Below are 27,513 nucleotides of genomic sequence, written 5' to 3'. Positions count from 1 at the left end.
TTTTTTGAAACTTGACTTGTCCTGCCGGCTTCTCCCAACACTACTGAAGGTGATTGACAGGTCTCTTTTATAGAGTGATTGACATGCCTCTCAGTGTGTTTATGAGACTTATTGCAAGACCATGGGAATATCGCGCATCTCAAAACCAATTTACAATGTGTTTATCTCACATCTCAATATACCATGTGGCTTCTATGTACCGTATATACTCGAGTATAAGCCGACCCGAGTATAAGCCGACCCCCCTAATTTTGCCACAAAAAACTGGGAAAACTTATTGACTCGAGTATAAGCCTAGGGTGGAAAATGCAGCAGGTACCGGTGTATTTCAAAATTAAAAATAGATACTCCATACCGTTCATTATGGCCCCATAGATGCTCCACATAAAGCTGTGCCACATATAATGCTCTGCACCGTTCATTATGGCCCCATAGATGCTCCACATAAAGCTGTGCCATATATATATAATGCTCTGCACCATTGCCCCATAGCTGTGCCATATATATAATGCTCTGAAGGAACAGATGAATGACCTCGGGGAGACCAAAACATCCAACACTGCGGAGACACCATCACGTGTTTCTCAACGCAGTGATCCAGAACACTGCCCCCATCCCTTATGGGAAATATGCAAACGCATGTAAAATAAGCTGCGGAGACACCATCACGTGTTTCTCAACGCAAGCAATGAATAGCCAGGCCTTTCTCCGGGAAGGAACAACCACGGGAAGGGCAGCATCCAATAAAGGAGAATATCCAATAATGGAAGACCACCTATGCCAAGCATGGTATCCATCCACAGACAGCTGTTTCGGGGTTTTTGCCCCTCATCAGTGTGGAGTAGGAAACTGGCTATTAGGAGCAGTGCCTGGTGAAAGGCTATGAAGGAACAGATGAATGACCTCGGGGAGACCAAAACATCCAACACTGCGGAGACACCATCACGTGTTTCTCAACGCAGTGATCCAGAACACTGCCCCCATCCCTTATGGGAAATATGCAAACGCATGTAAAATAAGCTGCGGAGACACCATCACGTGTTTCTCAACGCAAGCAATGAATAGCCAGGCCTTTCTCCGGGAAGGAACAACCATAATGCTCGGCACCGTTGCCCCATAGCTGTGCCATATAGTGCTCTGCACCATTGCCCCATAGCTGTGCCATATAGTGCTCTGCACCGTTGCCCCATAGCTGTGCCATATAGTGCTCTGCACCATTGCCCCATAGCTGTGCCATATAGTGCTCTGCACCATTGCCCCATAGCTGTGCCATATAGTGCTCTGCACCGTTGCCCCATAGCTGTGCCATATAGTGCTCTGCACCGTTGCCCCATAGCTGTGCCATATAGTGCTCTGCACCGTTGCCCCATAGCTGTGCCATATAGTGCTCTGCACCGTTGCCCCATAGCTGTGCCATATAGTGCTCTGTACCGTTGCCCCATAGCTGTGCCATATAGTGCTCTGCACCGTTGCCCCATAGCTGTGCCATATAGTGCTCTGCACCGTTGCCCCATAGCTGTGCCATATAGTGCTCTGCACCGTTGCCCCATAGCTGTGCCATATAGTGCTCTGCACCGTTGCCCCATAGCTGTGCCATATAGTGCTCTGCACCGTTGCCCCATAGCTGTGCCATATAGTGCTCTGCACCGTTGCCCCATAGCTGTGCCATATAGTGCTCTGCACCATTGCCCCATAGCTGTGCCATATAGTGCTCTGTACCGTTGCCCCATAGCTGTGCCATATAGTGCTCTGCACCGTTGCCCCATAGCTGTGCCATATAGTGCTCTGCACCGTTGCCCCATAGCTGTGCCATATAGTGCTCTGCACCATTGCCCCATAGCTGTGCCATATAGTGCTCTGCACCGTTGCCCCATAGCTGTGCCATATAGTGCTCTACACCGTTGCCCCATAGCTGTGCCATATAGTGCTCTGCACCGTCCATTATTGCCCCATAGCTGTGCCATATAGTGCTCTGCACCGTTCATTATTGCCCCATAGCTGTGCCATATAGTGCTCTGCACCATTGCCCCATAGCTGTGCCATATAGTGCTCTGCACCGTTGCCCCATAGCTGTGCCATATAGTGCTCTGCACCGTCCATTATTGCCCCATAGCTGTGCCATATAGTGCTCTGCACCGTCCATTATTGCCCCATAACTGTGCCATATAGTGCTCTGCACCATTGCCCCATAGCTGTGCCATATAGTGCTCTGCACCGTTGCCCCATAGCTGTGCCATATAGTGCTCTGTACCATTGCCCCATAGCTGTGCCATATAGTGCTCTGCACCGTTGCCCCATAGCTGTGCCATATAGTGCTCTGCACCGTTGCCCCATAGCTGTGCCATATAGTGCTCTGCACCGTTGCCCCATAGCTGTGCCATATAGTGCTCTGCACCGTTGCCCCATAGCTTTGCCATATAGTGCTCTGCACCGTTGCCCCATAGCTGTGCCATATAGTGCTCTGCACCGTTGCCCCATAGCTCTGCCATATAGTGCTCTGCACCATTGCCCCATAGCTGTGCCATATAGTGCTCTGCACCGTTGCCCCATAGCTGTGCCATATAGTGCTCTGCACCATTGCCCCATAGCTGTGCCATATAGTGCTCTGCACCATTGCCCCATAGCTGTGCCATATAGTGCTCTGCACCGTTGCCCCATAGCTGTGCCATATAGTGCTCTGCACCATTGCCCCATAGCTGTGCCATATAGTGCTCTGCACCATTGCCCCATAGCTGTGCCATATAGTGCTCTGCACCGTCCATTATTGCCCCATAGCTGTGCCATATAGTACTCTGCACCGTTGCCCTATAGCTGTGCCATATAGTGCTCTGCACCGTCCATTATTGCCCCATAGCTGTGCCGCTGCTGCTGCTGCAATAAAAAAAAAAAAAAAACACTCACCTCTCTTGCTTGCAGCTCCTCACGTCCCGTCCCGGCGTCTCTCCGCACTGACTGATCAGGCAGAGGGCGGCGCGCACACTATATGCGTCATCGCGCCCTCTGACTGAACAGTCAGTGCGGAGAGACGCCGGGAAGATGGCGCGGCGCCCGGCGTGTGGAATGAGGACAGGTGAATATGTAATACTTACCTGCTCCCGGCGTCCCGCTCCTTCCCCCGAACAGCTGGTCTTTGGTGCCGCAGCCTCTTCCTCTGTCAGCGGTCACCGGCACCGCTGATTAGAGAAATGAATTATGCGGCTCCGCCCCTATGGGAGGTGGAGCAGCCTATTCATTTCTCTAATGAGCGGTCCCATGTGACCGCTCAGGGGAAGAGGCTGCGGCACCGAAGACCATGGGACGGGCAGGGGGAGCGACAGGAATGCCGGGACTAGGTGAGTATATGACAGTCCTCACCCGCCGACCCCACCACCGATCATGACTCGAGTATAAGCCGAGAGGGGCACTTTCAGCCCAAAAATTTGGGCTGAAAATCTCGGCTTATACTCGAGTATATACGGTAATTTCATGGGACTTTGTGCAGGGTTTCTGTGAAGGATTCTTAGTTGGTCATATATTTTATTAGTTTATTAATTTAATATCATTTGATACTTAAATTAGTTGATGATTAGTTAACAAAAAGAAATATTCCTTTTTAATCTTAGGACTAACTTTCCACCAATTTCTATCTTTATACATTTTTGACTCTGGGATTGTGCACCCCACCATGGATTGTTGGGATATGAAATATTTTATAAAATCTTTTGTTATAAATATTTACAAATACTCGTCTCTTTGTATTCCATAGTGGAATACAGTATAATGGAACCATGTGTTCCAAAGTGAAATGCTGAATTATGTAATTCTGGTCTATTAGTTTTATGCATTCCATGGTGGAATGCAACCCTGAAATTTCTGGGTTTGCAAACACGTCCCTGATTGGTACACGTAACAGCAAGGGTAATGCATGACTTGAAAGTCTGCCAATAATTGAGTTTGTAAAACAATTGTCTCGGGTGTGTCAGAGGCTGCAAGACAAACTTCAAAAAACTGACCGTGGCATCCAAACATAGACTAAGTGTGAACAGGTGCTGAACCTAGAGTCTCCAACTCATATACTCTCAAACAAAAAGGCAGCACACTGTAGCACCATAGCATGCAAATATGAAAATTGTATTGCATTACTGCATTAGAAATATGAAAAATATGTAAAATATGAAATTGAGATATGAAAAATTGAGAAAGTTTAGCACATAAATTGGCCAATTCATGTGTACCTGGAAGCCAAGATAAGGCATTTCTCATTTCCATGGCCTAAACAATGCCATTCCTCTCTGAGAATAAAGTCTTCATCTGAATGGGAACCTAATGTGTGTCCTCTCTTAGACTAAAATATCTCTCTCTCTGTGGAAGGGTAGTGTGTTATGGACCTGGTGGTTAGGTGCACCTGGAATGACCTGATGGTTAAACTAGAAGACAGGACGAGCTCTGGGAAGTGGGAACTCTGCTGACCGCAAATCCTAATCCTATAACACACACACTAGAAATAGCTGTGGAGCATACCTAACTCTCCCTAGACACCTCTTCACTGCCTAAGAGCTAACTACCCCTAAAGATAGGAAAATAAGCCTTACCTTGCCTCAGAGAAAATTCCCCAAAGGTAAAGGCAGCCCCCCACATATATTAACTGTGAGTTAAGAGGAAAGTCACAAACACAGGGATGAAACAGGTTTCAGCAAAGGAGGCCAGACTTACTAGATAGACTGAAGATAGGAAAGGGATCTATGCGGTCAGCACAAAAAACTACAAAAAGCCACGCAGAGTGTGCAAGGCAATATCATGTTAGAAAGCTGGACTAGAACTTAGCAAGTACTAAGAAATATATTCAGTACACAATGAACAACAAATGAACTAGCAGGGACTTAGCTTCTGCTGGAGTACACAGGTCATCAGAAAGATCCGAGAGAGATCTGAACCAGTGCTAATACATTGACAGCTGGCATGGAGTAACGATCTGAGTGGAGTTAAATAGAGAAGCCAACCCAGCCGCAAACGAGGGCAGCTGAGGAAGCAACTTCAGAACCAGCAGTTCCACTCACAGCCACCAGAGGGAGTCCATGGACAGAACTCGCCGAAGTATCATTCATGACCACAGGAGGGAGTTCAAGAACGGAATTCACAACAGTAGTGGCCCTGCTGGGATTAAAGACACCTGTGGCTAGAAGGCGGAGTGCTCAGTCAGAAGGCTAATGAATACAAACTTCAAAATACTGACCATCACCTCCAAACGTAGACTAAGTGTGAACAGGTGCTGAATCTAGAGTCACCAACTCATATACACTCAAACAAAAAGGCAGCACACTGTAGCGCCATAGCATGCAAATATGAAAATTGAATTGCATTACTGCATTAGAAATGCGAAAAATATGAAAAATATGACAAACTTGAAAAACATGAAAAATAAAATATGAAAAATTGAGAAAGTTTATCGCATAAATTGGCCAATGCATGTGTACCTGGAAGCCACAATAGGCATTTCTTGTTTCCAGGGCCTAAACAATGCCATGAGAGCAGAGCAAAGCCACAGGGTGCAGAGCAAAGAGCAGAGCAAGATCACAGTGCAGAGCTGAGAGCAGAGCAGCAAGGTGCGCAGCAGAGCAAGGTCACAGAGTGCGGAGCCAAGAGCAGAACAGGGCAGAGCAGGAAGGAGTGAACAAAAGGGAAAACACAGCCAAATAGGAAAGGCTACTGACAGAGATACAAACTGACACAGGAATAAGACTAAGTTCAGACAGGGAACGGAACAAGGCTAGGAACAAGCACTCAGACCAGGGTACTTAGCCCCACTGGGTGGCTGACACAAGAGTAATAGCAGGAAAAGACATGGCACCTCAGCAGCAAGACACTGACTGAGGAAGTAAGTTGCTCATGCATTCCACTAGGGGTGGGAATGCCTTAAGTACTTGAGGCCTCTTGGCAATTGGCTGGGGACACCTTAGGAAGGTGCACACTGACACTACAAGAATCAGAAAGTGCCGGGCCGCCGCCCTAAGCACACAGCCAGGAAGAATGCAAAGAGCAAGCAGGAGACATGAGGCACACAGCATGGAGCTGGCAGAGGACAGAATTCACAGCATGCCCCGGAGTAGTGAGTAAGTTGGTGTGTAATGCAGGTGGGGGATGAGAGGCCATGCAGTAATGCCAGCAGAGTTGTTACTATTATAATTTACTTGCTTTTATATATATATGTGTGTGTGTGTGTGTGTGTGTGTGTGTGTGTGTGTGTGTGTGTGTGTGTGTGTGTGTGTGTGTGAAGGAGAAAATGGCTAATGAAACCAATTATTAAACCTTATATAAGTCAGTTCAGATATGGTGTAGCAAGATGGAGTCTCTTTCCTGATCAGCAGCACACTGGAAGGAATCTAGAATGCAGGACTGAAGACACTGAACACTGGACTGTACTGAATACCATATATGGAAGTGAAGTTGGAAATGAAGTTGGAATGAACCAATCAGAGTGACACTAACTGTTCAGAAGTTGTGCGACCTCCCCCATTTCCTGTTTCTAGTATCTTCTTTTGTTCAGAAGAATAAAGTTCAGTTGTGTACCAACTTTGACTGAGAGAGGAAGTGTGTGTCTGTGTATCTGATGCATTCTTAGCCTCTAAGCTAGCACTTAGCTTATATTTGGTCAGGTACAAGCAATCATATAGATCTCACTTTAAGAGATCATCCTCACATATGTAAAAATGTACTTTATTACATATAACTTGACCTTTTTGTTACAAGTATTGCACACAACTAATCAAAAGCACATCTTTATGCTACCCCTTGAGACTTATACGGGGTTCTCGTACAAAAAAGTACATTCTAATCAATAGATCTTGGAATAATAAAAAGTTCCACCATTGGATGTGTTAAAAATGTTCTTGTGCTGAGATAATCTTATAAATGTGCTCCTGCTGTGTACTGTGTAACGGCTGTGTCTGACCATTTAGGAACATGGTCTGATCATACCACAGCTCCTAGGCAGGGGAGGAAGCAAAATAGAGTATACAGACAGGACAGCATAGGATGGCAGCTGATTCTTTCTGTAAGGTAAAATCCTTCTCTTCCTGTTTAAATTAATGTTTGACCTCACAGAAAGAATCAGCTGTGATCCCTTGCTTCTCTTTTGCTTCCTCCCCTGCCCAGCAGCTGTGGTATGATCAGACCATGTTCCTGCATCATCAGACACAGCCATTACACAATACACAACAGGGTCACATTTATAAGATTATCTCAGTACAGGAACATATGTTTTAATTAATTGTGCAACTTATCTTTATTCTAAGATCTATTGATTAAAATTTATTTTGTTCGTAGGACAACCCTTTTATTGGACTGAAGAGCCTGCTGAGTATAAAATGCTGAGAGTATGAGGTGGTTATGAATACAACAAAATGACAAATCCCTGACACTAGAGATGAGCCAATCGATCCATGGAGAATGGAGATCAAGTCGAATTTCTTGAAATTTACGGTTTCACGTGAATTCAAACATTTTGAAATTTGATATGATGTTCACTAAAAAGAAATTTTGCTGGGTACCATTTCCTATATTGTTACGCAGACCTCCCCATAATGCCCTACAGCTTTGACATCTTCCGAATTGTCATACCTTGTACAATGGTGGTCAGTACCTCAGCCATCACAGATCAGCGCTTTCAAGAGTGGCACAATTTGTACAGCGGTCGTTTTCGATCTCCATAGTTACTGGATAAGACTCTTGCTTGTGTAGTTGTAAGCAGTTATGGTCAGCCCAGAGACAGCGTTAGCAGCAGGCAGACCAGGCAGCTGCCTAGGGCCCAGAGGCTTATCTAGGGTTTCTGGCACCCGGGGCAAGAATTAATTTTGTCGCCCCACCCTTCCCAAGGACATATGCGATTTGCACACTTAGTCATGTACCGACGAGCCGCTCTCCCTAATGCTCTCAATATTCAGTGAAAAACTGAGAGAAGCAGAAGAGAAGCTTGTTATCACAAGACCATAAGTATGAAAATCACATATGAGTGAAATGTCCATGTGACGACTACTGGAACCTGCAGAACTGAATCCTGACATCGCAGGCTTCTGAATTCTCACAACTAATGCACTGCACACTTTTAGGATTCTTCCTTGCCGGTGGACAGTCATGTGAGTCATGTGTGAAAGCACAAGCATGTGATTTGTATACTTCACCACACTCTTCATATATTTACCCCCTCACTTTCTACACTATCTGCTCACCTGACTCCCCATACTGTGTCTGCACACATCCCATCACCCTCACTCCCCGTACTCTGTCCACATACATTTTTCACATCGCTACTCATACTGTGTCCACATACATTCCCCCGTTCGCTCCTCATACTGTCTGCACCCATCCCCCATACTGTTTCCTCAGATACGCCCCCATTCCCCAGTACTTTTTCCTCATACATGCCCCCTATTCCCCAGTACTGTTTCCTCATACATGCCCCCCATTCTCCTGTACTGTTTCCTCATATAAGCCCATTATTTTCCTCTACCCCACCCCATCATTGCTCTCTTCACCACCTCCATCTTTGCCTTCTCCTCTACCACTATCATTGCTTTCTCCCCCACCACCCCATAATTTCCCATTCCACAACCTCCATAATTTCCTCCTTCCCCAGTACTCCCATCATTGCCCATTCCACCACATCCATCATTTTCTCTTCCCCCACCATCCCCATCATTGCCCTTTCCACCACCATCATCATTGTCCTTTCCGCCGCAATCACCATACTTGCCCATTTCACCACTTCCATCATTTTCTCTCCCTCCAATATCATCAGTGTGCTTTCCACCACCACCCTTGTCCATTCTACCACCTCCATCATTTCTTCCCCTGTTGTGAATTTACCTTTTGGCTCCCTCTAGTGGTTACTAGTGATTTGACTCTGGGTATGTCATTCATCCCTTGTATGCTCACCTGGGTCGTTAGGTCAGGGGTGTTGCTATATAAGCTCCCTGGACCTTCAGTTCAATGCCTGGCAACGTTGTAATCAGAGCTAATCTGTTGTGCTCTTGTCTACTGATCCTGGTTCCTGCTAAATTAAGCTAAGTCTGCTTTCTTGCTTTTTGCTATTTGTTTTTGTTTGCATTTTTGTCCAGCTTGTACATAATCTGTATCCTTACCTTGCTGGAAGCTCTAGGGAGGCTGGAGTTCTCCCCCCGGGCCGTTAGACGGTTCGGGGGTTCTTGTATCTCCAGTGTGGAATTTTGTTAGGGTTTTTGTTGACCATATAAGTTATCTTACTACATTCTGCTATTAGTAAGTGGGCCTCTCTTTGCTAAACCTAGTTCATCTCTGTGTTTGTCATTTCCTCTTACCTCACCGTTATTATTTGTGGGGGGCTTGTATCCGACTTTTGGGGTCTATTCTCTGGAGGCAAGAGAGGTCTTTGTTTTCCTCTTCTAGGGGTAGTTAGTCCTCCGGCTGGCGCGAGACATCTAGCGACCAACGTAGGCATGTTCCCCGGCTACTTCTAGTGTTGGCGTTAGGAGTAGTTATATGGTCAACCCAGTTACCACTGCCCTATGAGCTGGATTTTTGTACGTCGCAGACTTACTTGTTCCTCTGAGACCCTCGCCATTGGGGTCATAACAGTTTGCCAGGCCTGTATTAAATGTTAAATGCATTGCAGAAGCGGGATTATAAGAAAGAAAGTTCTGAGTTTTTTTTTTCTCTCTCTCATTTTTTTTTCTTTTCCCCTTTACCTCTGAGTGGCTTGTGTTTGCTGCAGACATGAATGTCCAGACCTTGATTACAAGTGTGGATCAGCTTGCTGCTCGTGTGCAGGGCATACAAGAGTATGTTATCAGAAATCCTGTGTCAGAACCTAAGATACCGATTCCTGAACCGTTTTCCGGAGACCGATTTAAATTTAGAAATTTCAGGAATAATTGTAAATTGTTTTTGTCCCTGAAACCCTGTTCATCTGGAGACTCCGCTCAGCAAGTAAAAATTGTTATTTCTTATTTACGGGGCGACCCTCAGGATTGGGCTTTCTCGCTGGCGCCAGGAGATCCGGCATTGGCTGACATTGATGCGTTTTTTCTGGCGCTTGGTTTGCTTTATGAGGAACCCAATCTTGAGATTCAGGCAGAAAAAGCCTTGCTGGCGATGTCTCAGGGCCAGGACGAGGCTGAAGTGTATTGCCAAAAATTTCGGAAATGGTCCGTGCTGACCCAGTGGAACGAGTGTGCATTGGCTGCAAATTTTAGAAATGGCCTTTCTGAAGCCATTAAGAATGTGATGGTGGGTTTTCCCATTCCCACAGGTCTGAATGATTCTATGGCCCTGGCTATTCAAATCGACCGGCGGTTGCGGGAGCGCAAGACCGCAAATTCCCTCATGGTGTTGTCTGAACAGGCACCTGATTTAATGCAATGTGATAGAATCCTGACTAGAAATGAGCGGAAAATTCATAGACGCCAGAATGGCTTGTGTTACTACTGTGGTGATTCTACACATGTTATCTCAGCATGCTCTAAACGTCTTACTAGGGTTGTTAGTCCTGTCGCCATTGGTAATTTGCAACCTAAGTTTATTCTATCTGTAACTTTGATTTGCTCACTGTCATCGTATCCTGTCATGGCGTTTGTGGACTCAGGTGCTGCCCTGAGCCTTATGGATCTGTCATTTGCCAAGCGCTGCGGATTTGTTCTTGAGCCATTGGAAAATCCTATCCCTCTTAGGGGTATTGATTCTACGCCATTGGCAAAAAATAAACCGCAGTTTTGGACACAGGTTACCATGTGCATGACTCCCAAACATCGGGAGGTAATACGTTTTCTTGTTCTGCATAAAATGCATGATTTGGTTGTTTTGGGTTTGCCATGGTTACAGACCCATAATCCAGTCTTGGACTGGAAGGCTATGTCAGTGTCAAGTTGGGGCTGCCATGGAATTCATGGAGATTCCCTGCCCTTGTCTATTGCTTCTTCTACGCCTTCGGAAGTTCCGGCGTATTTGTCTGATTATCAGGATGTCTTCAGCGAGTCTAAGTCCAGTGCACTGCCTCCTCATAGGGAATGTGACTGTGCAATAGATTTGATTCCTGGCAGTAAGTTTCCTAAGGGGAGACTGTTTAATCTGTCGGTACCTGAACATACCGCGATGCGTTCATATATCAAGGAGTCTCTTGAGAAGGGGCATATCCGTCCTTCTTCTTCCCCTCTTGGTGCGGGATTCTTTTTTGTGGCCAAAAAGGACGGATCTTTGAGGCCTTGTATTGACTATCGGCTTTTAAATAAGATCACTGTCAAATTTCAGTATCCTTTGCCGCTGTTGTCAGATTTGTTTGCCCGGATTAAAGGTGCCAAGTGGTTCACCAAGATAGACCTTCGTGGTGCGTACAACCTTGTGCGCATTAGGCAGGGCGATGAATGGAAAACCGCATTCAATACGCCAGAAGGTCATTTTGAGTACTTGGTGATGCCATTTGGGCTCTCTAATGCCCCTTCAGTTTTTCAGTCCTTCATGCATGACATTTTCCGGAAGTATCTGGATAAATTTTTGATTGTTTATCTGGATGATATTCTGGTTTTTTCTGATGATTGGGACTCGCATGTGGAGCAGGTCAGGATGGTTTTTGAGATTCTGCGTGAAAATTCTTTGTTTGTAAAAGGCTCAAAGTGTCTCTTTGGTGTACAGAAGGTTCCCTTTTTGGGGTTCATTTTTTCCCCTTCTGCTGTGGAGATGGATCCAGTTAAGGTCCGAGCTATTCATGATTGGACTCAACCCTCGTCAGTTAAGAGTCTTCAGAAGTTCTTGGGTTTTGCTAACTTCTACCGTCGTTTTATCGCAAATTTCTCTAGCGTTGTTAAACCGCTGACGGATATGACCAAGAAAGGCTCTGATGTAGCTAACTGGGCTCCTGCTGCCGTGGAGGCTTTCCAGGAGTTGAAACGCCGATTTACTTCGGCGCCTGTTTTGTGCCAGCCTGACGTCTCACTTCCCTTTCAGGTTGAGGTGGATGCTTCGGAGATTGGGGCAGGGGCCGTTTTGTCGCAGAGAGGCCCTGGTTGCTCTACTATGAGGCCTTGTGCCTTTTTCTCTAGGAAGTTTTCGCCGGCAGAGCGAAATTATGATGTGGGCAATCGGGAGTTGTTGGCCATGAAGTGGGCATTTGAGGAGTGGCGTCATTGGCTCGAGGGTGCTAAGCATCGTGTGGTGGTCTTGACTGATCACAAAAATCTGATGTATCTCGAGTCTGCTAAACGCCTGAATCCTAGACAGGCCCGCTGGTCATTGTTTTTCTCCCGTTTTGACTTTGTGGTCTCGTATTTACCAGGTTCTAAGAATGTGAAGGCCGATGCTCTGTCTAGGAGCTTTGTGCCTGATGCTCCTGGAGTCGCTGAACCTGTGGGTATTCTTAAGGAAGGAGTTATCGTGTCTGCTATTTCTCCAGATCTGCGACGTGTGTTGCAGAGATTTCAGGCTGGTAGGCCTGACTCTTGTCCACCTGACAGATTGTTTGTGCCTGCTAGATGGACCAGCAGAGTCATTTCCGAGGTTCATTCCTCGGTGTTGGCAGGGCACCCGGGAATTTTTGGCACCAGAGATCTGGTGGCCAGGTCCTTTTGGTGGCCTTCCTTGTCAAGGGATGTGCGGTCATTTGTGCAGTCCTGTGGTACTTGTGCCCGAGCTAAGCCTTGTTGCTCTCGTGCCAGCGGGTTGCTCTTGCCCTTGCCTGTCCCGAAGAGACCTTGGACACACATCTCTATGGATTTCATTTCGGATCTTCCGGTGTCTCAGGGCATGTCTGTCATCTGGGTGATATGTGATCGTTTCTCCAAGATGGTCCATCTGGTTCCTTTGCCTAAGCTGCCTTCCTCTTCTGATCTGGTTCCTGTGTTCTTCCAGAACGTGGTTCGTTTGCACGGCATTCCTGAGAATATTGTGTCAGACAGAGGATCCCAGTTTGTTTCCAGGTTCTGGCGATCCTTTTGTGGTAGGATGGGCATTGATTTGTCGTTTTCGTCCGCATTCCATCCCCAGACTAACGGACAAACGGAGCAAACTAATCAGACTCTGGAGGCTTATTTGAGGTGTTTTGTCTCTTCTGATCAGGATGATTGGGTGACCTTCTTGCCGTTGGCTGAATTTGCCCTTAATAATCGGGCTAGTTCCGCCACCTTGGTTTCGCCATTTTTCTGCAACTCTGGTTTCCATCCTCGTTTTTCCTCGGGACATGTGGAGCCTTCTGACTGTCCTGGGGTGGATTCCGTGGTGGATAGCTTGCAGCGGATCTGGAGTCATGTGGTGGACAACTTGAAGTTGTCACAGGAGAAGGCTCAGCGTTTTGCCAACCGCCGCCGCGGTGTGGGTCCCCGACTTCGCGTTGGGGATTTGGTATGGCTGTCTTCTCGATTTGTTCCTATGAAGGTCTCTTCTCCCAAATTTAAGCCTCGCTTCATTGGTCCTTACAAGATATTGGAAATCATTAATCCTGTATCCTTTCGCCTGGATCTTCCGGTGTCGTTTGCCATTCACAACGTATTTCATAGGTCCTTGTTGCGGCGGTACGTTGTGCCTGTGGTTCCTTCTGCTGAGCCTCCTGCTCCGGTGTTGGTTGAGGGCGAGTTGGAGTACGTGGTGGAGAAGATCTTAGATTCTCGTCTCTCCAGGCGGAGGCTTCAGTACCTGGTCAAGTGGAAGGGCTATGGTAAGGAGGATAATTCCTGGGTGGTCGCCTCTGATGTGCATGCGGCCGATTTAGTTCGTGCCTTTCACGCCGCTCATCCTGATCGCCCTGGTGGTCTTGGTGAGGGTTCGGTGACCCCTCACTAAGGGGGGGTACTGTTGTGAATTTACCTTTTGGCTCCCTCTAGTGGTTACTAGTGATTTGACTCTGGGTATGTCATTCATCCCTTGTATGCTCACCTGGGTCGTTAGGTCAGGGGTGTTGCTATATAAGCTCCCTGGACCTTCAGTTCAATGCCTGGCAACGTTGTAATCAGAGCTAATCTGTTGTGCTCTTGTCTACTGATCCTGGTTCCTGCTAAATTAAGCTAAGTCTGCTTTCTTGCTTTTTGCTATTTGTTTTTGTTTGCATTTTTGTCCAGCCTTTACATAATCTGTATCCTTACCTTGCTGGAAGCTCTAGGGAGGCTGGAGTTCTCCCCCCGGGCCGTTAGACGGTTTGGGGGTTCTTGTATCTCCAGTGTGGAATTTTGTTAGGGTTTTTGTTGACCATATAAGTTATCTTACTACATTCTGCTATTAGTAAGTGGGCCTCTCTTTGCTAAACCTAGTTCATCTCTGTGTTTGTCATTTCCTCTTACCTCACCGTTATTATTTGTGGGGGGCTTGTATCCGACTTTTGGGGTCTATTCTCTGGAGGCAAGAGAGGTCTTTGTTTTCCTCTTCTAGGGGTAGTTAGTCCTCCGGCTGGCGCGAGACATCTAGCGACCAACGTAGGCATGTTCCCCGGCTACTTCTAGTGTTGGCGTTAGGAATAGTTATATGGTCAACCCAGTTACCACTGCCCTATGAGCTGGATTTTTGTACGTCGCAGACTTACTTGTTCCTCTGAGACCCTCGCCATTGGGGTCATAACATTCCCCCCTCATTATTGCCCTTTCCACCACCTCCATGATTCCCTCCTCCCCCACCATCATTGCATTCTCCCCCCACCACCATTATTGCCCATTCCAATTTCCACCTCCATCATTGCCTCCCCCACCCATCATTGCCCATTCCGCCACCTCCATGATTTCCTCCCCCAAGCCCATCATTGCCCATTCCACCTCCATCATTGCCACCTCCATCATTGCCCATTCCACCACATCCATCATTTCCTCCTCCCCCTCCATCCCAATTATTGCCCTCTCCCGTCAGCCCCATCATTGCCCTCGCCTCTCCTCCCCGTACACACACACACAAAACCATTTACCTCTCTGCGCATTCACCCGCAGCGCTATGCATACACGCATGCTCACACACACACAACACACACACAGCACCTCTCACCTATATACACACACGCACAACACACACAGCACCTCTTACCTCTATACACACACAACACACACACAGCACCTCTCACCTATACACACACACACAACACACGCACAACACACACAGCACCTCTCACCTCTATACACACACACACACAGCACCTCTCACCTATACATACGCACAACACGCACAACACACACAGCACCTCTCACCTATATACACACATGCACAACACACACACAGCACCTCTCACCTATATACACACACGCACAACACACACAGCACCTCTCACCTCTATACACACACAGCACCTCTCACCTATGCATACACACAACACGCACAACACACACAGCACCTCTCACCTATATACACACATGCACAACACACACACAGCACCTCTACACACACACACCTCTACATATACACACACAACACACATACAGCACCTCTCACCTGTATATATACACACAGCACCTCTCACCTCTCTATACAGACAGACAGACACAACACACACACAGCACCTCTATATATACACACACACAGCCTCTCACCTCTCCACATGCTCTTCTGCAGCATCTCATCGCCTTCCTCTGACACAGCCAGCCACTGAATGATGATGTCATCCATCGGCACTGCCTGTGTGAGAGGAAGCACGGACAGGAAGACAGATCGCTGCAGCTCCGCTGCTATATTCTCTTGTAGGCAGCGGAGCTGCAGGGATTTCTCCCTTCCCTCCGCAGCCGCCCTGCAGGGGCCCCCCTGCATCTCCTTCGGACCCCGCTGCAGCCGCACAGGCTGCACATGCGGTATGTCCGCACATGTTGGGAGCCGGAGCGCTGCAGGTTTTCTGTGCCGACTGTCAGCTTGACAGTCGGCACAGAGAACAGGCGACTCTCAATCCGGGGGGTGGCAGAATGCAGCCGCCGGGGGGAGACATTGTGGACCGCCGCATTAGGCGGCCCGACTGCGCCCCCCTGCCGGCTGCACCCGGAGCACATGCCCCGGCTGCCCCCTAGATACATCACTGCTAGGGCTGTTATGATCCTAGTGGCAAGGATCGCAAGTAGGACTAGCTAAGTAACTAAACCGACTACAAACTCTGGGGAAGTGGTAACTGAATTGACCGCAACCTGATCCTATCCGCAAACAACTATAGGCAGCCGTGGAACGTTACCTGAAAATCCTAGACGTCTCTTCACAGCCTGAGAAACTGACTATTCCTAGAGGGAACGAAAGTCCTCACTTGCCTCAGTGAAATGACCCCAAAGATATAGAATAGCCCCCCACAAATATTAACGGTGAGTTAAGGGGAAAGCACAAACGCAGAGATGAAATTAGATTTAGCAAATGAGGCCCGCTAACACTAGAAAGCAGAAAATAGAAAGGGAACTGTGCGGTCAATTAAAAACCCTATTCAAAATATCCACACAGAGATCGCTCAAGCCCCCGCACCAACTAACGGTGCGGGGGAAGCAACTCTGTACCCCAGAGCAAACCAGCAGAAGAAATCACATATTAGCAAGCTGGACTAAACTCATCATACACAGAAATCATATTGCAGACTGATGAGCAAAAAATAATTAAACAGAACTTAGCTTCTCCTGAAGAGACTGAAACCGAAGATAATCAGGAGTAATCAGAATAGCACTGAGTACATTGACAGCCGGCAACAAGTGGAAGTGAAACAGAGCTAAATAGGAAACTCCCAAGTGAATAACGAGGCAGCTGATCAGCCACAGACCCGCAGGTTAACAAACAAAGCCACCAGGGGGAGCCCAAAACAAAAGTCACACAATACCACCTGTGACCACAAGAGGGAGCCTGAAAACAGAGTTCACAACATAGGGCCCCGCTCCCCCAGCTCCCCCAGGGGCCACAGCCTGTGGCGTGCCTCTAATAGCAGCACATCATGCAGCTGCTATGGGGCTCGTGAGTCAGGGGGGCCTGCCTGCCGTCAGCGCTGACTTCCCCCGCTGCTGACGCATTGAGCTATACCGGCGTCATAGACAGACGCTGGTACAGTTCAAAACAATGATGGGGGAGAGAGCATCAGATGACGCTCCCTCATCCATCATTCTCCTCGTCCTCTGACACTGCGGGTGCGTGATGACATCACTTCATCACGCACCTGCAGTGTGCCGGGCCCGGGAATGAGTTTGCACTTTGAAGGTGAAGATTGCCTTGTGCAGGCATGTACTACGGAGGACAGAGAATGAACTTCAATCCAATATTGCAGCCAGCATGCAGCCAGCGGGTAAGGAAAGGGTGAATCAAACACCCGAAAACCCCGCCTCTATGGCTGAAAATTGTTCCCTCCAAATTCAGGTGACAGAGTCCCTTTAAGGGAACCAACAAATGTAATGCTCCAGATTCTCAACTAGCTCAAAGGAATGTCAGGTTTACAGGTTTTCCAATCAGCCAAACTGTTTTCAGCTGTGCTAACATACTAGCACAAGGGTTTTCAATGGTATTCTAACCATTCATTAGCCTTCTTATGCAGTTAGCAAAAGCAAAGTACCATAAGAACACTGGAGTGATGGTTGTTGGATATGGGCCTCTATACACCTATGAAGATAATGTGGTGGTGCACGATCTTGGGTGTCAGGTCCAAGCATTACTACATGAATAGTTTCCCTGAAAGTGGCTTGGTCATCGTGGGCCAGTTAAATGGCCACCAAGGTCTCCCAATCTGACCCCCTAAGACTTTTATCTTTGGGGTCATCTGAAGGCAATTATCTATGCTGTGAAGATACGAGATGTGCAGCATCTGAAACAACGGATACTGGAAGCCTGTGCTAGCATTTCTTCTGCAGTGTTGCTATCAGTGTGTCAAGAGTGGGAGAAGAGGGTTGCCTTGACAATCCAACACAATGGGCAGCACTTTGAACACATTTTATAAGTGGTCATAAACTTGTAAATAACTCATGAAAGAACAAAGTTATGGTAAAACCAAGCACACCATTGTTTTTCTTGTGAAATTCTCAATAAGTTTGATATGTCCCATGACCCTCTTCCCATTTAAAAAAATAAAGTTGGATCCAAAATGGCCAACTTCAAAATGGCCACCATGGTCCCTGCCCATCTTAAAAAATTTCCCCCTCCCGTATAATAATGTGCCACAAACAGAAAGTTGATAACACCAACCATTCCCATTTTATTTAGGTGTATCCATATAAATGGCCCACCCTGTTTATTGTATTTTCACTCTTGTCTCAGTGTTGGATAAATGTTGCTTTTTTATATTACAGAGCAGTCAGTGCCTCAGTGAGGAAGCACGGTGATAATCCTAGTGAATTATTGAAATTACTGGCATTAAAAGAAGATCAGTGGATTATTTTAGATGACATTGTGGTTAAAAATGTTCAGAATGGCTTAGTCTCACTGGAAGTAACTGAGTATATGCAGAGGTAAAATTTTCTCACATTGCATGGTTATGATTATTTTAATATGTTTTTGCCCTTAATTGGGCAGATGTTTCAAACTATTTATAACAGTTTTTGATAATTCGTTATATTTCTGAATCTTTTTCTGATTGTCACACTTATTTTAACTCATTTTCTGGCACTTTTCTAAAGCCATATACACAGCTCAAAACAATAAAGAGAATACTAATATACCTAGATATCACTGAATGTTCCAGTTGCAAATCTTTATTCATTACATAGTGGAATGCGTTAATAACAGTAAAACAAAAAAAATAAGCAATGTAAATCAAAATTAATATCCCATGGCGGTCTGAATTTGGAATGATATTCAAAATCAAAGTGGAAAATCAAACAGTGTGTGTGGCCTCCATGTGCCTACATGATCTCCCTACAAGGCCTGGTCATGCTGCTGATGAGGTGGTGGATATTCTCCTGAGGAATCTCCTCCCAGACCTGGATTAAAGCATCAGTCAACTCCTGGACAGTCTGTGGTGCAATGTGGCATTGGTGGATGGAACGAGACATGATATCCTAGATGTGCTCAATTAGATTCAGGTCTGGGGAATGGGCAGACCAGTCCATAGCATCAATGCCTTCATCATGCAGGAACTTCTGACACACTTCAACCACATGAAGCCTAGCATTGTCATGCATCAGAAGGAACCCAGGGCCCACTGAACCTGCATATTGTCTCACAATAGGTTTGAGGATCTCATCCCAGTACCTAATGGCAGTCAGGGTACCTCTGGCTAGGGCTGTGTGGCCCTCTAAAGAATTGACTCCCTACACTATTACTGATCCATTGCCAAACCGGTCATGCTGGAGGATGTTGTAGGCAGCTGAATGTTCTCCATGGTTCTCCATGGCATCTCCTGACTCTGTCATGTCTGGCACATGTGCTCAATGTAAACCTGCTCTTATCCGTGAAGAGCACGGGGCACCAATGTCGAATGTTCTGCTGCTGGGATGTTGCCCTCCTGCAACCCCCTCCACATCTCCTGGTGTACTGGCCTGTCTCCTGGTATCAGCTCCATGCTCTGGACACTATGCTGACAGACACAGCTACCCTTCTTGCCATAGCTCGCATTGATGTGCCATCCTGGATGAGCTGCACTGCCTGAACAACTTCTGTGGGTTGTAGACACCGCCTTATGCTACTGTACAGTACCTCTAGGGGTGAAAGCAATTACAAAATGCAAAAGTGACCAAAACAACAGCCAAAAAGGATGAGAACAGAGAAATGGTCTGTGTTTATCCCTGCAGAACCACTCTTTTATTTGGGGTTGTCTTACTAAATGTCTATCCTTTCTACCTGTTTTCTGTTTCATTTGCACAAGAGCAGAAGAAATTGATTCACAACCGGTGTTGCTACTTAACTGGAGAGGTTGATTTCACAGAAGTGTCATTGACCTGGAGTTACATTGTGCTTTTTACGTGTTTCCTTTATTTTTTTGAGTAGTGTATAGTGTTGAGCGATACCGTCCAATACTTGAAAGTATCGGTATCGGAAAGTATCGGCCGATACCGGCAAAGTATCGGATCTAATCCGATACCGATACCCGATACCAATATAAGTCAATGGGACTCAAGTATCGGACGGTATCCCTGATGGTTCCCAGGGTCTGAAGGAGAGGAAACTCTCCTTCAGGCCCTGGGAACCATATTAATGTGTAAAATAAAGAATTAAAATAAAAAATATTGCTATACTCACCTCTCCGACGCAGCCTGGACCTCACCGAGGGAACCGGCAGCGTTCTTTGCTTAAAATGCGTGCTTTTCCTTCCTTCCGTGACGTCACGGCTAGGGTTGAGCGAAACGGGTTGGTAATTTTCAGAAGTCGCCGACTTTTGGCAAAGTCGGGTTTCATGAAACCCGACCCGACCCCTGTGTGGGGTCGGCCATGAAGTCGGCGATCTTCTGAATCTGGAATCGGAATTCCGATACCGATTCCCGATATGTTTAAGATATCGGGAATTGGTATCGGAATTCAGATTTAAGTGTAAAATAAAGAATTAAAATAAAAAATATTGCTATACTTACCATCTGACGGGCCCTGGTACTAACCGGGAACCTTCCTTCCTTAGAATCAGCCTTCCAGGACCTCGCGGTGACGTCGCGGTGACGCCGCGGTGACGTCGCGGTGACGTCGCGGCTTGTGATTGGTGCGCGGCCGCCCATGTGACCGTGACGTCACCGGAGGTCCTGGAAGGGCTGATTCTTAGGAAGGAAGGCTGCCAGAACGACGTAGGGCGTGTCCGAGAGTGAGTATATACCTAATAGGTATATACTCACCCTCGGCTTCGTTCCGGCAGCCTTCCTTCCTAAGAATCAGCCCTTCCAGGACCTCCGGTGACGTCACGGTCACATGGGCGGCCGCGCACCAATCACAAGCCGCGACGTCACCGCGACGTCACCCCGAGGTCCTGGAAGGCTGATTCTAAGGAAGGAAGGTTCCCGGTTAGTACCAGGGCCCGTCAGAGTGTAAGTATAGCGATATTTTTTATTTTAATTCTTTATTTTACACTTAAATATGGATCCCAGGGCCTGAAGGAGAGTTTCCGCTCCTTCAGACCCTGGGAACCATTGGAAACCCAATGCACTGCATTGGGTTTCGAGTTTCGGCCGACCCCGACCCCGACTTTTTTATAGGATCGGCCGATTTCACTCGACCCGACTTTTGAAAAAGTCGGGTTTCGTGAAACCCGACCCGATCCTATAAATGTAAAGGTCGCTCAACCCTAGTCACGGCTTGTGATTGGTCGCGTGCCGCCCATGTGGCCGCGACGCGACCAATCACAGCAAGCCGTGACGTAATTTTCAGGTCCTTCTAGCCATTTAGTATTTTAAAATTACGTTCCGGCTTTGTGATTGGTCGCGTCGCGGTCACATGGGCGACGCGACCAATCACAAGCCGTGACGTCACGGGAGGCAGGAGACGCGCACATTTTTAAAATTACTTCACGGCTTGTGATTGGTTGCGTGCCGCCCATGTGACCGCGACGCGACCAATCACAGCAAGCCGTGACGTAATTTCAGGTCCTGATGCCTATTTCTGCATTCAGGACCTGAAATTACGTCACTGCTTGCTGTGATTGGTCGCGTCGCGGTCACATGGGTGGCACGCAACCAATCACAAGCCGTGACGTAATTTTAAAATGCGCGCGTTTCCTGCCTCCCGTGACGTCATGGCTTGTGATTGGTCGTGTCGCCCATGTGACCGCGATGCAACCAATCACAATCCGGAACGTAATTTTAAAATCCTGAATGCCTAGAATTAGGCATTGAGGACCTGAAAATTACGTCACGGCTTGCTGTGATTGGTCGCGTCGCGGCCACATGGGCGGCACGTGACCAATCACAAGCCGTGACATCACGGAAGGAAGTAAACGCGCGCATTTTAAGCAAAGAACGCTGCCGGTTCCCTCGGTGAGGTCCAGGCTGCATCGGAGAGGTGAGTATAGCAATATTTTTTATTTTAATTCTTTCTTTCACACATTAATGTTGTTTCGATACCGATACCCGATACCACAAAAGTATCGGACCTCGGTATCGGAATTCCGATACCCGCAAGTATCGGCCGATGCCCGATACTTGCGATATCGGAATGCTCAACACTAATTAGGATTCCTGCTTAATTTACCAAGTATTTTTCCTCAAAGTCGGTAAAATTTGGTCAAAGTTCAGTAAATGATCGGGCTTATACTAATACTTTCATTCTCCAATTGTCTAGGATAGTGTGCTGTATGATCAGCACTGGGGATTTGTTTTATGAGGTTTGGTGGTGTGTCTAGGTTAGAGGTTGTGTAGTGTAATTTTTTTTTCTTTTTTTTTTTTTCTTTAATAACTTAATGTGTGTACATTACAGAAGCCAATCAGAACGCAGAAACAGTCCAAAACATCATGGCACAAGGTCTTCTGTGATTGGCTCCCGCTGTCCATATAAAAAGCGGACATCTTGTTTTGCTGTCACCATTTTCTCAGCGTCATAGTGCAGTGAAACAGTTCCTGCTAGTTCTGATGCTGAAAGTGAACTTGTCAGTTAGCTAGAACTCAGCTCAAAGCTCAACTGAACAAACATCATCTCGTCTTATCCAAAGAGCACTGACATCTGTTACTGGACAGGCTACTACACTCTCTTTCTTTTTCAGCTGCACAGCAGAATGCCATGTAGATGAGGGCAAGAAAAGCATGTGCAGAGGTGGATGGCAAGCTCTGCATCAGGTAGCTTCTCTTCCTCCACCTTAACTTCACACACAGTACAATCCTCAAAGGTGGCACCCAAAACACCCTTGTTTCCCCAGCGTCACAAATTTCCAAACACCCAACTGACTGTGGGGAACCACAGATGGTCATTCTGCAGAGCTGCTCACATATTCTTTTCCTTGGGCATCAGAGGTCTGCTCCAAAGGTTCCAGAGGAGGAAAGCATTTGCACTGACGCCCAAAAAGTTGTCATGTTGGATCCAGACCCTCATCACCAGATGTTAACCACCAGGGGTGGAGGTGATCCTGATGAGACACAAGAGGCACATGTGGATTGTACTGTGGTATCAGGGCAGGAAGAGGAGGAGGGTGACTCTCAGGGTGAGGACTGTGAGAACAGAAAGGATGACAATGTGGTTGTAGATCCCACTTGGTGTGAACCCAGAGGTACGCTGCTCAGTAGCTCATCAAAAGAGGTGGAAGAGAAGGAAGATGAGGAGGTTATGCTGTTCTTCCCACACAGACAGGGAATGATGTATCCATGAAAAGCACTGCATCCACAGCCACAACTCTGTCTTTTGCCAGCAGCGTTCGTGAGCCTGCAGTTCATATGGGAGGCAAGGGTTGCCTATCCTGGCCTTTTTTGAGACTTCAAAAGATTACCCAATTCATTGTATCTGACAAATTTGCAAAAGAAAACTCAGTAGAGGCAAAAATTGCAATTATTTGAGTACTACATGCATGAACCAGCACATGTGTGATCAAAATGCCTTAGTCTGGGAATCTCACTGCACTAAAATGTAGACTAGCAGGCTTTGTCAACCACTGGCTGTCCCATCAACCACATCTGCTGCTTCCTCCTACATCACCATGCCAAGTGTTCTCACACAGGTCTCCAGCTGCAGAAACTCCACTTTACCCCCTACAGTCATGGTGAGTGAGAGCCCATCAGCTGTTACATAAGTGGAGATGGATGCTGTTTCTGTTTCACCGAGCACAACACATCTTTCTCAATTCACCATAACATCTCCGCCTGCACCACATTCACAGTCTAGCAGTTTGTCCTGCTCACCCTACTCCACTCTCTATCAGCACAGCAGCAAACCCTCTGTTCCCAAGTTGTGGTCAATTAAAAGAAAGTTTCCTCCTACACACACAAAAGCTAAGAGCTTAAAACCCACATCTCCAATATGTTGGCCACAGAAATGTGGCCTTTCCACCTGATGGATACAGACGGTTTCGGAAAGTTAATGGACTTCGCAGTCCCCAGTACCAGTTGCATAGTCATCATTACTTCTTTAAGAAAGTTGTGCCTGCGCTACACCAGCATGTCGCAGACAACATCACCAATTCCCTGAAAAATCTATGTCTGCCAGGGTGCATTTCACCACTGACACCTTGACAAGCAAACATGGGCAGGGGCTTTACATCTCACTGACTGGACACTGGGTGAAATTTGTTGCTATGTGGGTGGGAAAGGGGTTGCTCCACAAATCTTGGAGTCCCTGCTTTTGACTCCTCTACCTCCTCTAGGCCCTCCACCTGTGCTTTCAACCTCCTTCTTAATGTGACAAGCATTCCAACAGTGCAGAGAGAATCCCCCCACCGCTGTACTGCAAAGCCAGGGCTCACTGTAATCAGAAGTGTTAAAATGAATACGCCTCAGATATCACAGTCACACAGCTCAAGAATTGTGGACAGCTATCCAGGCCAATTTATAGCATTGGATGTCTCCCTGAACCTGGAGCCCTATGTGGTGGTGGCCCTAAATTTGGGAAACCTCACACGCGTGCCTTGCATGGCTCACGTCCTCATCCTAGTGGTACAGCAATTTCTCCACCATTATCATGACTTGGATGCGAAACTGCAGAAAGCACGGTCGCTGTGTGTTCACTTCTGATGATCGCACCTTGCAAGTCACCAAATTGCATCGCTTTATAGGTCTTTTGTCCTACAGGTTAACCGTTTGATTTGCAATATTCCCACACTGTGGAATTCCACTCTGCACATGATGCAGTGACTGTGGCAGTAGCTACGAGCACTGGTGCAATATGTCCTTTTGCATATTTTGGGCCAACACAGTATGGACGTGGTGCAAATCACACTTGCAGAATGGGCACAGATGAAGGACTTCTGCACCCTTCTGCACAGTGTTGAAATTACTACTAAGATGGTTATCACTGATGATACCATCATCATCATCCCTATTGGTTGTGGTCCCAGAGGAAGAGGTGGAAGCAAAGGAGGATGTGGAAGAGATAACAATATCTGTAAGTTCATGACTGTCGTCACACAGGCGGGTGACATGGGAGGGTGGATTAAAGTGATAGAGTGGGGCTCATGGTAATAGACAAACTGTTAGTTTAGGTGCAGAAGCCAAGGAACAAATTGAGGAAGAAGAGGTGATGGAGGCACAAGAGTCAAGAGATGAAGAGGATAATGATCCCCTCTCAGTTGCCTGTGGTTGGCTGGAGAGAATGGAGTAAGCAACCTGTGTTACCCTGCCACCAACACACCATGGACTTGGACCTCATGGAAGCGCCCAACACATGAGCGCTTTCTTGCTGTACTATCTTCAACATGATGTCGGTATTCTTAGGGTTAGAAATAAAGCTGACTACTGGGTTGTCACTCTGTTAGATCCACGTTACAAGAGTACATTTTGCCAGTTGCTTCCCTGTTATGATCCCAATGGCAAAGGATCTCAGAGATTACAGCAAAGTCTGCAAACGTAAATACCAGCTCATAGGGACGTGGTAACTAGGCTGACCATATACCTGATCCTAGCACAAAACACTAACAGTAGCCGGGGAACGTGCCTACGTTGATCCTAGACGTCTCACGCCAGCCGGAGAACTAACTAACCCTATAAGGGAAAATAAGACCTCTCTTGCCTCCAGAGAAAAGACCCCAAAGTAATACAAGCCCCCAACAAATAATAACGGTGAGGTAAGAAGAAAAGACAACGTAAGAATGAACTAGATTTTAGCAAAGAGAGGCCCACTGACTAATAGCAGAATATTGTAAGATGACTTATATGGTCAGCAAAAACCCTGCAAAATATCCACGCTGAATATCCAAGAACCCCCAAACCGACTAACGGTGTGGGGGGAGAATATCAGCCCCCTAGAGCTTCCAGCGATATCAGGAATCACATTTTGTACAAGCTGGACAAAAATATAAACAATGCAAATGATCAAAAATAAGAAAGCAGGACTTAGCTTATCTTGCAAAGAACCAGGACCTGAAGACAGGAGCAAACAGAAATGAACTGATTACAACGATGCCAGGCACTGGACTGAGAATCCAGGAAGTTTAAATAGCAACACCCCAGGCCTAACGAAGCAGCTGAGTATCAACCTGGTAAAAGACAATCCAAGTGCCAAATCACTAGTGACCACAAGAGGGAGCCAAGAAGTATAGTTCACAACAGTACCCCTTCTTTAAGGAGGGGTCACCGAACCCTCACCAAGACCACCAGGGCGACCAGGATGAGCAGCGTGGAAGGCACGAACCAAATCGGCCGCATGAACATCAGAGGCGGCCACCCAGGAATTATCCTCCCGACCATAGCCCTTCCATTTGACCAAATACTGAAGCCTCCGTCTAGAGAGACGAGAATCCAAGATCTTCTCTACCACGTACTCCAACTCGCCCTCAACCAACACCGGAGCAGGAGGCTCAACAGCAGGAACCACAGGCACAACGTACCGCCGCAACAAAGACCTATGGAACACGTTGTGAATGGCAAACGACACCGGAAGATCCAAACGAAAAGAAACCGGGTTAAGAACTTCCAAAATTTTATAAGGACCAATAAAGCGAGGCTTAAACTTAGGAGAGGAAACCTTCAGAGGGACATACCGAGAAGACAACCAAACCAAATCCCCAACACGAAGTCGGGGGCCCACACCGCGGCGGCGGTTGGCAAAACACTGAGCCTTCTCCTGTGACAACCTCAAGTTGTCCACCACAAGATTCCAAATCCGCTGCAACCTATGCACCACGGAATCCACCCCAGGACAGTCAGAAGACTCAACATGACCCGAGGAGAAACGAGGATGAAAACCAGAGTTGCAGAAGAATGGCGAAACCAAAGTAGCGGAACTAGCCCGATTATTAAGGGCAAACTCCGCCAATGGCAAGAAGGTCACCCAATCATCCTGGTCCGCAGAAACAAAACATCTCAAATAAGCCTCCAGTGTCTGATTAGTTCGCTCCGTTTGACCATTAGTCTGAGGATGGAAGGCAGATGAAAACGAAAAATCAATGCCCATTTTAGCACAAAAAGATCGCCAGAATCTGGACACAAACTGGGATCCTCTGTCGGACACGATATTCTCCGGAATGCCGTGTAAACGAACCACATTCTGAAAAAACAAAGGAACCAGATCGGAAGAGGAAGGCAACTTAGGCAAGGGTACCAAATGGACCATCTTGGAAAAACGATCACACACCACCCAGATGACAGACATTCCTTGAGACACCGGAAGATCAGAAATGAAATCCATGGAAATGTGTGTCCAAGGCCTCTTCGGGACGGGCAAGGGCAGAAGCAACCCGCTAGCACGAGAACAACAAGGCTTAGCCCGAGCACAAGTCCCACAGGACTGCACAAATGACCGCACATCCCGTGACAAGGAAGGCCACCAAAAGGACCTAGCCACCAAATCTCGGGTACCAAAAATTCCCGGATGCCCTGCCAACACCGAGGAATGAACCTCGGAAATGACTTTGCTGGTCCATTTATCAGGAACAAACAGTCTGTCGGGTGGACAAGAGTCAGGTCTACCAGCCTGAAATCTCTGCAACACACGTCGCAAATCAGGAGATATGGCCGACACGATTACTCCCTCTTTAAGAATACCAGCTGGCTCCGAGACTCCAGGAGAGTCAGGCACAAAGCTCCTAGAAAGAGCATCAGCCTTAACATTCTTCGA

General features: G+C 47.1%; 1 protein-coding gene across 1 annotated transcript in view; it reads left to right on the top strand.

The window, feature by feature from the left end:
- The window catches only part of DTHD1 (death domain containing 1), a 145,965-nt gene that overhangs the window by 54,321 nt on the left and 64,131 nt on the right, over window positions 1-27,513 (top strand). Inside the window, exon 6 of the mRNA XM_077281178.1 lies at window positions 18,195-18,353. Coding sequence (XP_077137293.1) covers window positions 18,195-18,353 — 159 coding nt within the window. The remainder of the gene's footprint in view (window positions 1-18,194; window positions 18,354-27,513) is intronic.

This window comes from Ranitomeya variabilis, chromosome 1, assembly GCF_051348905.1.
Source record: "Ranitomeya variabilis isolate aRanVar5 chromosome 1, aRanVar5.hap1, whole genome shotgun sequence".
Lineage (NCBI taxonomy): Eukaryota > Metazoa > Chordata > Amphibia > Anura > Dendrobatidae > Ranitomeya > Ranitomeya variabilis.
The sequence above is the reverse complement of the archived record's forward strand: the minus strand, read 5'-3'. Positions and strand labels throughout refer to the sequence as shown.